This window comes from Gymnodraco acuticeps, unplaced genomic scaffold (genome assembly GCF_902827175.1).
Source record: "Gymnodraco acuticeps unplaced genomic scaffold, fGymAcu1.1, whole genome shotgun sequence".
NCBI classification, from domain to species: Eukaryota; Metazoa; Chordata; class Actinopteri; order Perciformes; family Bathydraconidae; genus Gymnodraco; species Gymnodraco acuticeps.
Window position 1 is genome coordinate 1 of NW_022990559.1, and position 12045 is coordinate 12045.

The 12045-nt window shown below is 46.3% G+C and overlaps 1 protein-coding gene across 1 annotated transcript; it reads left to right on the forward strand.

The window, feature by feature from the left end:
- Window positions 1-10023: 10023 nt before the first annotated feature.
- Window positions 10024-11778, forward strand: LOC117553609 (the record flags this gene model as incomplete). Its single annotated transcript, XM_034227622.1, has 2 exons — window positions 10024-10054; window positions 10593-11778. Coding segments are annotated over 2 exons (1217 nt in total), but the record flags the coding sequence as incomplete, so codon positions are not given.
- Between the last annotated feature and the right edge of the window lie 267 nt (window positions 11779-12045).

Sequence of the window (12045 nt, forward strand, 5' to 3'; positions counted from 1 at the left end):
TGTACTTAGTTCATCAGAATTAAAGAGTTCTGATGAACTAAAGTGGGAAAAGTACTGCGGTGTGAACGCGCCTATTGCAATTCATAAAATTGTCAAATTTGTAAATACACCAATACCAACCAGGCTGAAATTACAAACCTAAGCCTCAGTGTTATTAACTTCTCCCAGTGTCCCAATTGGCTGTTGTTTCTCCCTGTTTACGAGACAGTAACAGTAATTAAATCATTAGGAACATGTACCGCTGTAACCCCTCACCACCAATCTCATGAGGTCAAGAGAGACATCAAGAACCTTTTGAAAGAATCATTGCCATTTACCCTTTATCCATCTATTCCCACACCAGGCAGAGAAAAAAGACTTGAACTCTTTCAAACCCAACTGACATTTTTCACCAAGGGAGGTCTTTGATTTCTAATTGTGATATAGATCATAAACGTCGTGCAGCCCTCCCATGGGTGTGTTTGGTGTAGTGCTGTAGCTCTTGAAGTGTTGGATGATTTGTTTTGCTGCTATAATGTCCATTTGAGCGCTTTGGGGGGTTGGCATGATAAAAATCAGTGACATTTGGAGTCTCTATAAGGACTAAAAGGTGAGTGAGGATGAAATATGCAATAGGGGGAGATGGAGAGAGAGAAGAGGGAGACTGTCACACATGGCTGCTGGCTTCAAGGCTGACCACTCCTCGTTAGATTTCATCAAATGGTGCAGCTGCTGGTGCTTCATTGCAGGGGAGAGCAACACAACCCTACATTATTTGTATCGCTGTATGATCTTTTGCACAAATGGATGTCTACCATATTGTGTTAAAGACATTCAATGATAATATTGTTTTTTGACAACAAAACAGAGGCTGTCAGCATCACATTCAATAATTTCTACATATTAAATAAACAATGGTTTATTTTCCACAATCACTGACAGATGCAGTGTTGCATAACTGTAATCAACATATCAATAAAAAGAATGCATGCATGCTTTGGATATTGCATTTGTTTTGTTGTTCCTTTAAAGATGATCTTGGAGTATGTTACATTCATACTGATACACTAGGTCAGGGGTGTCAAACTCAAGGCCCGGGGGCAAAATCCGGCCCGGGACTACATTTTATGTGACCCCACAAGAGCTTGCAAAGAATATAATATGTTTATTATACGGTTACAGTACATGGCGATTTACAGAAGCACGTTGCCGATACATGGAGCACAATAAATCTCAGAATCTGCCCTTTTCTCAGACTTTTGTTTTCAAAATATTACTTTTTTTTCAAAATGTTGTCATATAATACATTATTATATATATATATATATATATATATATTTATATATGTATTTTGTTATGGTCTTAAAGTTACAACTGGCCCTTTGAGTGCCACCATTAAGCGAATGTGGCCCGTGATGAAATTGAGTTTGACACCCCTGCACTGTAGTAATACATAAACTGTGATTTCGGATACAGTTCTATATTCAAACATATATTATTCAGGATTTATATTAAGTAGTAATTGTGATAAAAGTTTTTTCTGATAATGGTAACCCATGTGTAAATGCACCCTAGATTCTGCATAGTAATAACATATTTGTTAACTCCCTGTACTATACTGTAAATATCTGTGTTTATTCCCTTTGTGTGCTTGGTGTATCATCGTAAAGCTATTCCCTATAATCCATATTAAACACACAGACATTGTAAAGATGTTTTCTTTGGGTTGCCTAGAGTTCAGCTCATTGTTGCTTTGAAATTTCATATATGCGTCCTGACTCTGAATCCACTCTCACTAGAATCCAACCTTACACCCCCCGTGAAGCAATGTTTAACATAACAGTTATAATACTTCACATTTCAAGTGCTTTTCAATGACGAGTTCAAATGATTAGTTCCTGCTCTTGTAAATGCTCTGGCATTTGCAAACCAGGTGCATCAAATACCATGAAGCATGATTTCTTTAATGTAGGTACAAACCGACAAAGTTCTGAAGTGCGTTCAAGGACAAACACGACAGAAAAAATAAAGGGGAAGGATGTCAACAGGTCTGTACTTTGGTAGGGAAGAGAACACCTGGAGGTAGCTTATTCCTAAGAAGTGTAAATGCACTACAAGTCTCCTGATGGTGGCTGGAATAAATCCACGAGTGCAGGCTCTGATGCCTCGCTGAGGTTTTAAACATTCATACCTCACAACTGAAAGCTGCAGCATGGTGTTTTCAGTATGATAGTAACCGGCATCAGAACAGGTAGTCTCAATTATACCCTCCATGTGCTGTGGCAAGGTATTCAGCGGCATTGCAATTACAGCTGGAATTAAAAGTGTTGACAAAAGTTTCCCACACGGTATGAGATGTGTTGTTTGTAGCGATAACCTATGAAAACCTCCAACTGCTATGTTCTCGATGAATGTTAGCTATGCGAAATTAATTAATGTGTGATATAATGGAAGCTTTAGAGTTTTTTTAATAAACAGCTTTTATATTATTGAGTGTAAACTGTGTACTCTTTCTGATCCCCTTTACTCCGCTGAATGACGAAAGGCATTGAGAAGGAGGCCGTGGGTTGATAAGGAACAAGTTAATTGAGTTACCAGCCTTGCAGAATGGAGCGAGATCTGGCCGCTTCGGCTACGGAGGTGACAAAGAGATTAGATGCAGGAAAGATGGCGCTGAATCGCACTACAAGTGTCAGCCAAAGCCGGTCCAGGCCTCGATAATGCCTCGGATTGCACTTGCTTACTTGAAAACACTCAGTCACACAATAAGAGCGACGGCAGCGTGTCAGCGTCTGCAACGGAGACGAAAATACTCAAGGATGAGGAGAAGAGGATTAAATGATGTCTCAGCACTGAAGTAGTTAACACCATACTTTCTCTGCATACATTATAATGATGATTACAGTCATTTTTGATTGATGCTGGTTATAGGGTGGTGGATGGTTGTTATCATCATCCATCATACAAAATTAGATTTTCACATGGTGTCGTAACCACCCATTACACCCATAAATTATAATGTAGTGCAATGTTTTTATGCAAGAAATGAATAAAAAAAAAATATATATATATATATAAGTGCTTTTGCCCTACAGCTGGAAGCTATATATGCGGTTGCTTTGACTGGTCCATTTACAGTGTACTTGCAATTCCTTTTCGTGATTCATCGTACTCTTGACTCCATGGTATGTACTTTGCCAATGTGCCAATTAATGTATTTAATATGTAAATGAATAATTATATGTTGAGAAGTTAATAATTACATAGCAACAGACCTTGAGACCTCATCACCTTTCACACACAGTACAGTATGTCAGGGTTACTCGGATGTATCGTGTACTAAGTAACAACAAATTGTGCTGAATGCATACTGGTTTTTTAATTATTTAAAAATTGAATTCTTTGTATCAGCTCTTTCAGCACGTTTGACCTTATCTACTGTCTGTTATTTCACGGACCTTCCTATACATACCAGGGCTTAGGTCATTATGGTATCACACATTTGGTGTTCAGATCAGGGGGTCACAGGTTCAAACCCCACTGCAGTCAGCATGTCGTTGTGTCCCTGGGCAAGACACTTCACCCCAAATTGCTCCTGTGGGGATTGCCCACAGTATAGAGTATGTAAGTCACTTTGGATAAAAGCGTCTAACAAGTGACTTGTAATGTAAACAATATAATGACATTCCCATCGGGCTCAGCTGTACTACTGTACGTGTTTGGTGTAAATTGTTAACTGTTAGACTTCTAACAAGCAAACATCTGGCTCAAAATCACAGTCTTAGGGGGGGACACTGGCTGCAGAACCGGAATCTCGCGCCCTGGCAGGCCGGGACCCGGTGACGGCAAGACACGCGGGAACGGGACCCCACGCTTTACCGAGCTGGGGCTCCCGGTTAGACCTCACCATGGTCTCACCCACGGAGGATGTCCTCGAGCTGGACTACGATGAGGACGAAGAGGACGCCTCGGTGTTCCTCCTGTCCGAGTCGGATGAACATGAAGAGGACATCTTCATGTCATCGGCTCAGGCTGCAAAGCCTGGAGCGAGGGCTGCTCTCCCGGGCGATAGCACACCAGCTTCGCCCTGTCTGAGCATGGACCTGCAGGCCGTGTGTAAACGCCCCGCGGCCAGACTCGACATCCCGTGGCCTGAAATGGCCAAGGAGACCTCCGGGTCCCGCTACGAAGGGAAACATTTTCCCCAAGCAGCGCGGACAAAGAGGCAACTCCTTCCGGTCTTCCCGGAGATGTTGGATGAGGTGTCGATCTCGTGGAGAGACCGGCCCTTCAGCAACAAGGTCCCAATCCAGGGTGCCTCCTCCCTAGACTGTGACGGAATGGAGAAGCTCGGCCTGCTCCGCATACCGCCCATGGAACCGCTGGTAGCGGCCCACCTCCTACCGAGGATGGGCCCGTCACCAAGCAGGAACCCCACGCTGCCGGCAAAGTCGGACCGATTTCAGTCGACAATGACTGAACGGTCCTACAAAGCCGCAGCGTTGTCCGCCAGGGCCCTGAATGTGTCCTCGCTGCTAACCGCTTACCAAGCGGAGCTCTGCGAGGACCTGTCGGGTAACCCGGGGGCAGCCACTCTGGACGAGATGGCAGCGGTCACAGACATTTGTCTTTGTGTCCAACGCTGCGCCGTCCAGGCCACGGGCAAGGCAATGGGGATCATGGTGGTGCAGGAAAGAGCGAGATGGCTCAACCTCACCAACCTCCCAGACCGGGAAAAGGAGGATGTGCTGGATATGCCCATCGTTCCCGAGGGAATGTTCGGCTCCGCTCTTGCTTCCATGCAAAGGAGGTGTGAGTCGAAAAAGAAGGAGGACGAGGCACTCCACCTCTGCCTCCCTCGAAGGGTCCAGCCGCTGCCTTCGCAGCAGCAGTCCTTCGCCCAAGCTGCCTCGAACCCTGCTCGGTTTAAAACACCGAAAACGCAGAGGTCGCAGCCCGCCCCGAATCCCCAGCCCAGGCTGGAGACGAGGGCGAGCTGGCCTAGAAAATCTCCGGTTCCGGCTGCAGCTCAGGCGCAGCCAACCCAGAATTTCGGCCAGCAGTCGAGGAAGAAGAAGCGAGCGGCGTGACAGCCCCTCCTTCTCCCCTCTGTGACAGAGCTGGAAGTCCACGGTTCCCCAGCTCTAAATGTGTTCCCGCCGCCTCGAGAGATGCCTCAACACCATCCTCAAGTCCGCACAAACACATCTCACAAATTTGTTGATTTTTCTGTCATAAAACATTTGCCGCTGACGCATCCAGGCTTCAGGCCGAGGGCGCAGCTCAAAAAAATGATAAGAAAAACAATAAAACCAATAAACAGCCCGTCAACTGTTCCCCTTCTGAGAGCAGCTACGGCATCTCTCAAAAGGCGGATTACAGGCGGGTCTGTGAAGGCACCACCGTCACGCCATGCGCAGTGCCAGCTGGGGCTTTAAAGGCACCACCGCCACGCGCATGCGCAGTGCCGGCTGGGGTTGTGAAGGCACCACCGTCATGCGCATGCGCAGTGTCGGTGGGGATTGTCGAAAAGGGGCACCACTGTGTTCAGACACTAGAGGGCCCCATAACACAACAAATAGAGACTCAGAGGGGAAGAGACGTGACATCTCCACTGGCTCTGAGGAGCATGCAGTGGAAGATGCTCACATCATCTGCTTGGGTTTTCAAGACAGTAACACGGGGCTACAGACTCCAATTCGCTGTCACCCCCCCTCGCTTCTCGGGCATTCTGCATTCGCAGGCCCGAGGAGAGTCAGCCATATTCTGGAGAGAGAGATTCTCTCTCTCCTAGAAAAGAGGGCTATATCTATTGTACCCGCCGAGCAGAGTCAGGGCGGCTTCTATTCCAAGTACTTCCTCGTTCCCAAACGGGGAGGTAACGGAATTCGGCCAATACTTGATTTGAGGGCTCTGAACAAATATCTAAAAAGATATAAGTTCAGAATGCTCACTCACACATCTCTGCTGCGGCTCGTGCGACAAGACGACTGGTTTACATCAGTCGACCTGAAAGATGCGTATTTTCACATCCCAGTATATTACCCACACAGGAAATATCTGAGATTCGCATTTCAGGGGATCTGTTATGAATACAGAGTACTCCCCTTCGGTCTGTCTCTCAGTCCAAGGGTGTTTGTACGATGTACGGAAGCCGCGATAGCCCCGTTAAGACAACAGGGTATTCGCCTGGCGACCTACCTGGACGACTGGCTGCTTCTCGCACAGTCGGAGCAGGAGGCTGTTACGCAGACAAATGTCCTCGTAAAGCACCTGCTCAACCTGGGTTTCATAATAAACACAGAGAAGAGCATGTTGTGCCCCGCGCAGACTATACTCTTCCTGGGTTTACACCTGAACTCGGTGCCCTTTTCAGCTCGCTTGTCAGCGGATAGAGTGAAACTATACTTACCTTCAAAACTTCTCTTAAAGAACACCTTCGGGGGAGAGCATTGCAAAACTGGCCCCGGTAATGGTACAAATCTCAACCTGTCGTTCAATGGACAACTTCCCCCCCCCCCCCATCTATGTATATACTCGCATTTTAGACTCTGTTACTAACTGTATATCTGTAGACTTGGTATGTCTTAAATGTCCGGTTAGGATGTATTAGAACGAAATCTAAAATGAAAATTGTAAATAAGCAATCTGTATGTAAAAAACCACCTGTATGTAAATTGTAAATAAGCCATCTGTATGTTAAATATGTCTTATATGTCTTAAATGACATGATGAATTGGAAATGGGGGACCCTGATGTAAACAAGACGAAAGTCTTTCTCTGGTCTGCATCCCCTTAACAATTGTATGTTTTGAGCTGTACTGTACTGTACCCAATATACAAGCTGTTAATAAACTTTTCAATCAATCAATCAATCAAAAGCTTTCAGAGCTTGTCTCGCTCTTTTCCAGCTGCGCAAACATGTTCTCTTCAGATCATGCCTGCGATTGCTGGGGCTCATGGCGTCAGCCATCCTGGTCGTACGACTGGGACGCTTACACATGAGGGAGTTTCAGCGCTGGGTGGCCGCCCTAAAACTAAACCCATCACATAAGAGTGATGGTTACTGTGAAATGCGTAATGGCACTGCGCCACTGGCTGCACCCGACTTTTCTAGTACGAGGTGTGCCTATGGGTGCTGTCCTTTCACGGAAAGTGGTCACCACGGACGCATGTCTGACAGGTTGGGGAGGTATTTATGAAGGTCGCCCGGTGAGGGGTCTCTGGAGCAGAGACCTCCAGCGGGCGCACATAAATTACCTGGAGCTTTTAGCGGTGTTTCTCACCCTAAAACGCTTTCTGCCTTTCCTCAGGGGACATCACGTCCTTGTGAGGACAGACAATACGACCACAATATCGTATATTAACCGCCAAGGGGGTTTGCGTTCTCTCCAGTTACACACACTGGCGCGCAAACTGATCCTATGGAGCGGTAGACGTCTCCTCTCTCTGAGAGCGACGCACGTACCGGGAGTGATGAACCTCGGGGCAGATCTACTGTCCAGAGGTATACCACTTTATGCAGACTGGACTCTACATCCAAGGATTGTGAGCCAGCTGTGGGTGCGTTACGGCAGAGCCGCGGTGGATCTGTTCGCATCGAAAGACAACGCTCAGTGTCAGCTGTGCTTTTCGATGCGCGATCTAAATGCACCGTTAGGCGTGGATGCACTCGCGCACAATTGGCCCCCGGGCCTTCTGTACGCGTTCCCACCCCTGGCTCTGATACCCCCAACTCTGGCCAGAGTGAGAGAGCAACGCCACACACTTATCCTGATAGCTCCGCACTGGCCAGCTATGTACTGGCTAGCGGAGATATATCAGCTGCTGTGCGGGCAGCCATGGCAGCTCCCACTACGCAGGGACATACTGTCCCAAGCGGGGGGGGGGGGCGATCTTTCACCCACACCCAGAGCGCTTGGCTCTATGGGCCTGGCCCGTGAGTGGTACAATCTGAATACAGTGTGACATGAAGCTGACCCTGGCAGCTGCCGAGCGAGCCAGTGGCACTCATGCACTATCTGTACAGTCTTCATGCACTCAGTTCGCCCCAGGGCAAACAGAGTGTGGTTGAAGCCCAACCATGCCTTTATCTTAAGGCGGTTGGTTCAGGTACCACATTTGACATTGAGGCATCCTCCCCGCCACTGTATTCCTCCGGGGAACAGCGGCCGGATTTGCCGTGTCCAGCCCGTGATTTACGCACGTACAGGGACAGATCAAGGGTGCTTTGTCATAATGACCAACCCCTTGTGTCCTGGGCTAACCCTTATAAGGGCAAGCCTGTTACTAAGCAAACTGGTTTGTGGAAGCAATTGCTTTGGGGCTCATACGAGTCAGAGTTCGCAGGCACCCTCGGGTCCGCGAGCTCTTTCAACTCAGGGTCTGGCTGCATCCTGGGCTCTGTCCAGGATGTCTCCCATCCAAGACATTGGTGCAGCGGCGAGCTGGTCCTCGCCGCTCACTTTTGTCCGCCTCTTAACAGGCTGGACGTTCTGCTCCCAGTGTGACTCAAGCAGTGCTGGGCACCTGGTTGAGTCAGAGCTCTGCCTGTTAAGTTCTGGTTGGTTTGGTGATTTTCGAGATAAGCTCGTCTGACAATACGGGAGCTACAATTTCCCATAGTGAGACATCGAACGGAGTGTTATGAATGAGAACTATAGGTTACTTACGTAACCCCAGTTCTCAGAGTAACATGAAGTGAGATGTCTCACCAGACGGCCCTCCTTACTATGGTGAAGCGAGAAGAGGTGCTTATTTTGAATGGCGCATGCGTCGTGGCGCAAGCTACTTATGGAGAGGCGAAGTCACGCCCATCTACTTCCGGACCATGGGACCCCGGAAGCGAAAAATGTACATTGAATTCAATGGAGAGAGAACACGTATCTTTTGATCCCGTTTGAATTGTGCCACGAACTACACATATGATGTTTGTCAATCTTAAACAATCATTTCCATGTCAAAAAAGTCACATTTTGTCGTAAAACTGCTGAAATATAAGACTATGAAAAATACGCTACTACAAAGACTATAAATCCCAAATCCCATTCTGGGTCGCGTAAGTGATGTCACAGGGATGCTCGGTGATTTATAATAAGACTCGTAATTAAAGCGAAGAAGAAGAAGATCTCATAACTGATTTATTCCCTTCAATAAATTATAGATCGCTTAAAATAAATTCACTTTTACAAGATGCCTGTGTGCTTTGTACCAGGTTGTAGTCATACAAGTGATCATACCACTTGCTCCTTCTATCGATTCCCGTCTGATGAAAGGACCAGGAGTCGCTGGATCAGACATATCAGGTAATATCATAGGTAATATACATGTTGTGCATGTTCATGTGCATAGTCAAGTTAGCTACCTAGCTAGTAGCGACGAGTAGCGAGCACGTTAGTTAGCATTACTTTACTTAGCCTTGTCATTTTTAGTAGCCTTACCATGAAGTTATTATTTTATTACATGAAGTAAACCAACATTTTAAACAGTAAGAGTAGTCATGATGGTAAGTATTTCGTGAAACATTTGAAGCGTAGCCTACTGCGCCATCCACCGGGTGCTAAGGAAGCAGTCAGGGAGAGTCGCAGGCAGGCAGGCAGGTAGCTTTGCATGACATTCTTCTGGACGTGTTTCATTGTGATGACAGTAAGGGTGAGTCAATCTGTTTGTTGGAAAGACAGTAGTTGTGTGCTTACTGAGAGAAAATTATTAGAAGAGATAATTATTCAAAGTGTTGTTACTTTCAAGTGTTGTTACTGACCTTTTTCTCTTTTATTTTATTTACCTCACCTGTAACTGCTGAGACGTTGAGGAACATGCACATATACATGTACGTATTTGGTTATGGTATATTATTTATATATATCAAAGGCACATTGCACCCCCCAGAGACACACATGTATTGAGTGTGATATTTTGCATAGGTCAGGTGAAATCATCTTTACATACTAGAAAACTGTAGGAGCGGCAACTTGTTTTGAAAATTTAATTTTTAATATCCGATAATAAAGTTGATCTGTTTTCTTTATTCTTCTCTCTTCCCAGCTCCACCCATCACCGTTCTCTGTTCCTGCAGGTCCTGCTTGCTAATCAATGCTTTATTTGTTTACACAATTACAAATGAAGTCAATGTATTGTATGACATGAAGTTGTGCTTCATTCTGAGTCAATAATAAATTAATTCTGCCTTCAACTGCAAAATGATTGTGGACTGCACCGACATCCATGTAGCTGCCCCCCAGTAAGATGAACCAAGCAAAGTTGACATAGTCAACATACAGCTGTGCTCTTAAATTGACACGAAGAATTTGTGAAATATTGGTAATTATTTGGAAAAAATGACGGACGATGCAGAAAACCTTTTTTATTTAGTAACAGTGGTCAGGTGAAGCATTTATCCCTACATATGTGTCACACTTAAAAGGCCAAACACACTGTTTGGCCTTAAGAGCTCTGTCTTACTTAGGGTTCAACTAAAACACATACAAGCTGAATGTTACAAGTGCTTCACAATATAAATACAAGAGTGCAGACTGTTTAAACTATGGGTAGGGGGGCTATTTGGCAGGTTTAAATGATTGTTAGTAATGAATTATATAATTTTCTCATTGTAGACGAGCAGACAGGGAGCCAGATGAGAAAAGCCGAATATGCAGCTGCCATTTTCCTCATGGAAAAGAGAAAGGGCCAACTGTATTTGAGTGGACCAAAGAGAAAGGGAGCTTAGCGGTTAATCAGTCCAGCGACCACAGCTACAGCAAAGGGCCAGAGTCTGCAGAAACTGACCCCAAATTCTCCAACGTGCAGTCCGCAGACACCGAACCTGGACCCTCCAGTGTGCAGTCCAGTTGTTCCGCAGACCTGGCAGGGGATACTTGGATGCGAATGGCCAAATATTCAGCAGCAGGCTTACCTGATGATGTAATCCGTATGGAAACAGGGCTTCCTGATCAGGCCATGTTTAAAAGGGTGGCGGGGTTGGTGGAGCGCTTTGAGGGCTCCATTGTCTATTTCGCTGGATGGAAAGTGGAGGGCATCCTGCTGGCAGACCAGGTCTTCATGGCCATGATGAAGATCCGGCAGAATTATCCTCACCTGCACCTTGCACAGCTGTTCCACTGCAGTACCGCAACAGTGGGTAATGTGGTGAACACCATGGTCCATCTGCTCCACAGGTTGCTGTTCAAAAAAATGATGTCCACTGTGCCCAGTAGGCAAAAAAAACAAAACAGCATGCCTGCTGCTTTCCAGTCCTCTGCCTTCAACTGCAGAATGATTGTCGACTGCACCGACATCCACGTGGCCGCCCCAAGTCAGATGGACCAAGCCAAGCTGACATACTCCACCTACAGAGGGATGCACTCCTTCAAAGTGCTCATCTCTGTGGCCCCAAATGGAGTCATCAACTTCTGCAGCCAACTCTTCCCGGGCTCTGTGTCTGATAAGGCCATTATGCAGCATTCAGGCATTCTGGAACATTTAGTGGCTGGCGACCTTATCCTGGCAGACAAGGGCTTCTTAATATCTGATATTGTGCCTGCGGGTGTGATTGTGAACATTCCCCCTTTCCTGAACAAGGGTAAGTTCACAGAGAGTGAGGTGAGAGCTACCAGGGAAATAGCCAAGAACAGGGTCCATGTGGAGAGGGAAAATGCCAGACTAAAGGAGTTCAGGATTCTGGACCTGATTCCTTGCCACCTCAGGAACACTGCAGATGTGCTGGTACAGCTTTGCTGTGCCTTGGTGAACCTGCAAAATCCCCTGATAAAGGAAGTAGCCAGCACCCTCACCGTTGACTAAGCCAGGGGTTCCCAAACCTTTCAGCCTGCGATCCCCGGGGGGGAACATCCAGCTGGCCCGCTGCATCCGCTGAGACCAGCCCAAAGTCACACAACGGCTCTTTTAAGAGCCACCTACACCTTTTCTAAAGAGTTACAATCCTAAGTTATTATAATGGTTACCCTGGTTCATATTTTACTCAGTTTACTGAACTGTGATGCATGAAACCAGAAGGGGAATTGTGAGGTTTACTGAAGTTACAAAGATATGAGTATAACAGGTCAGTGT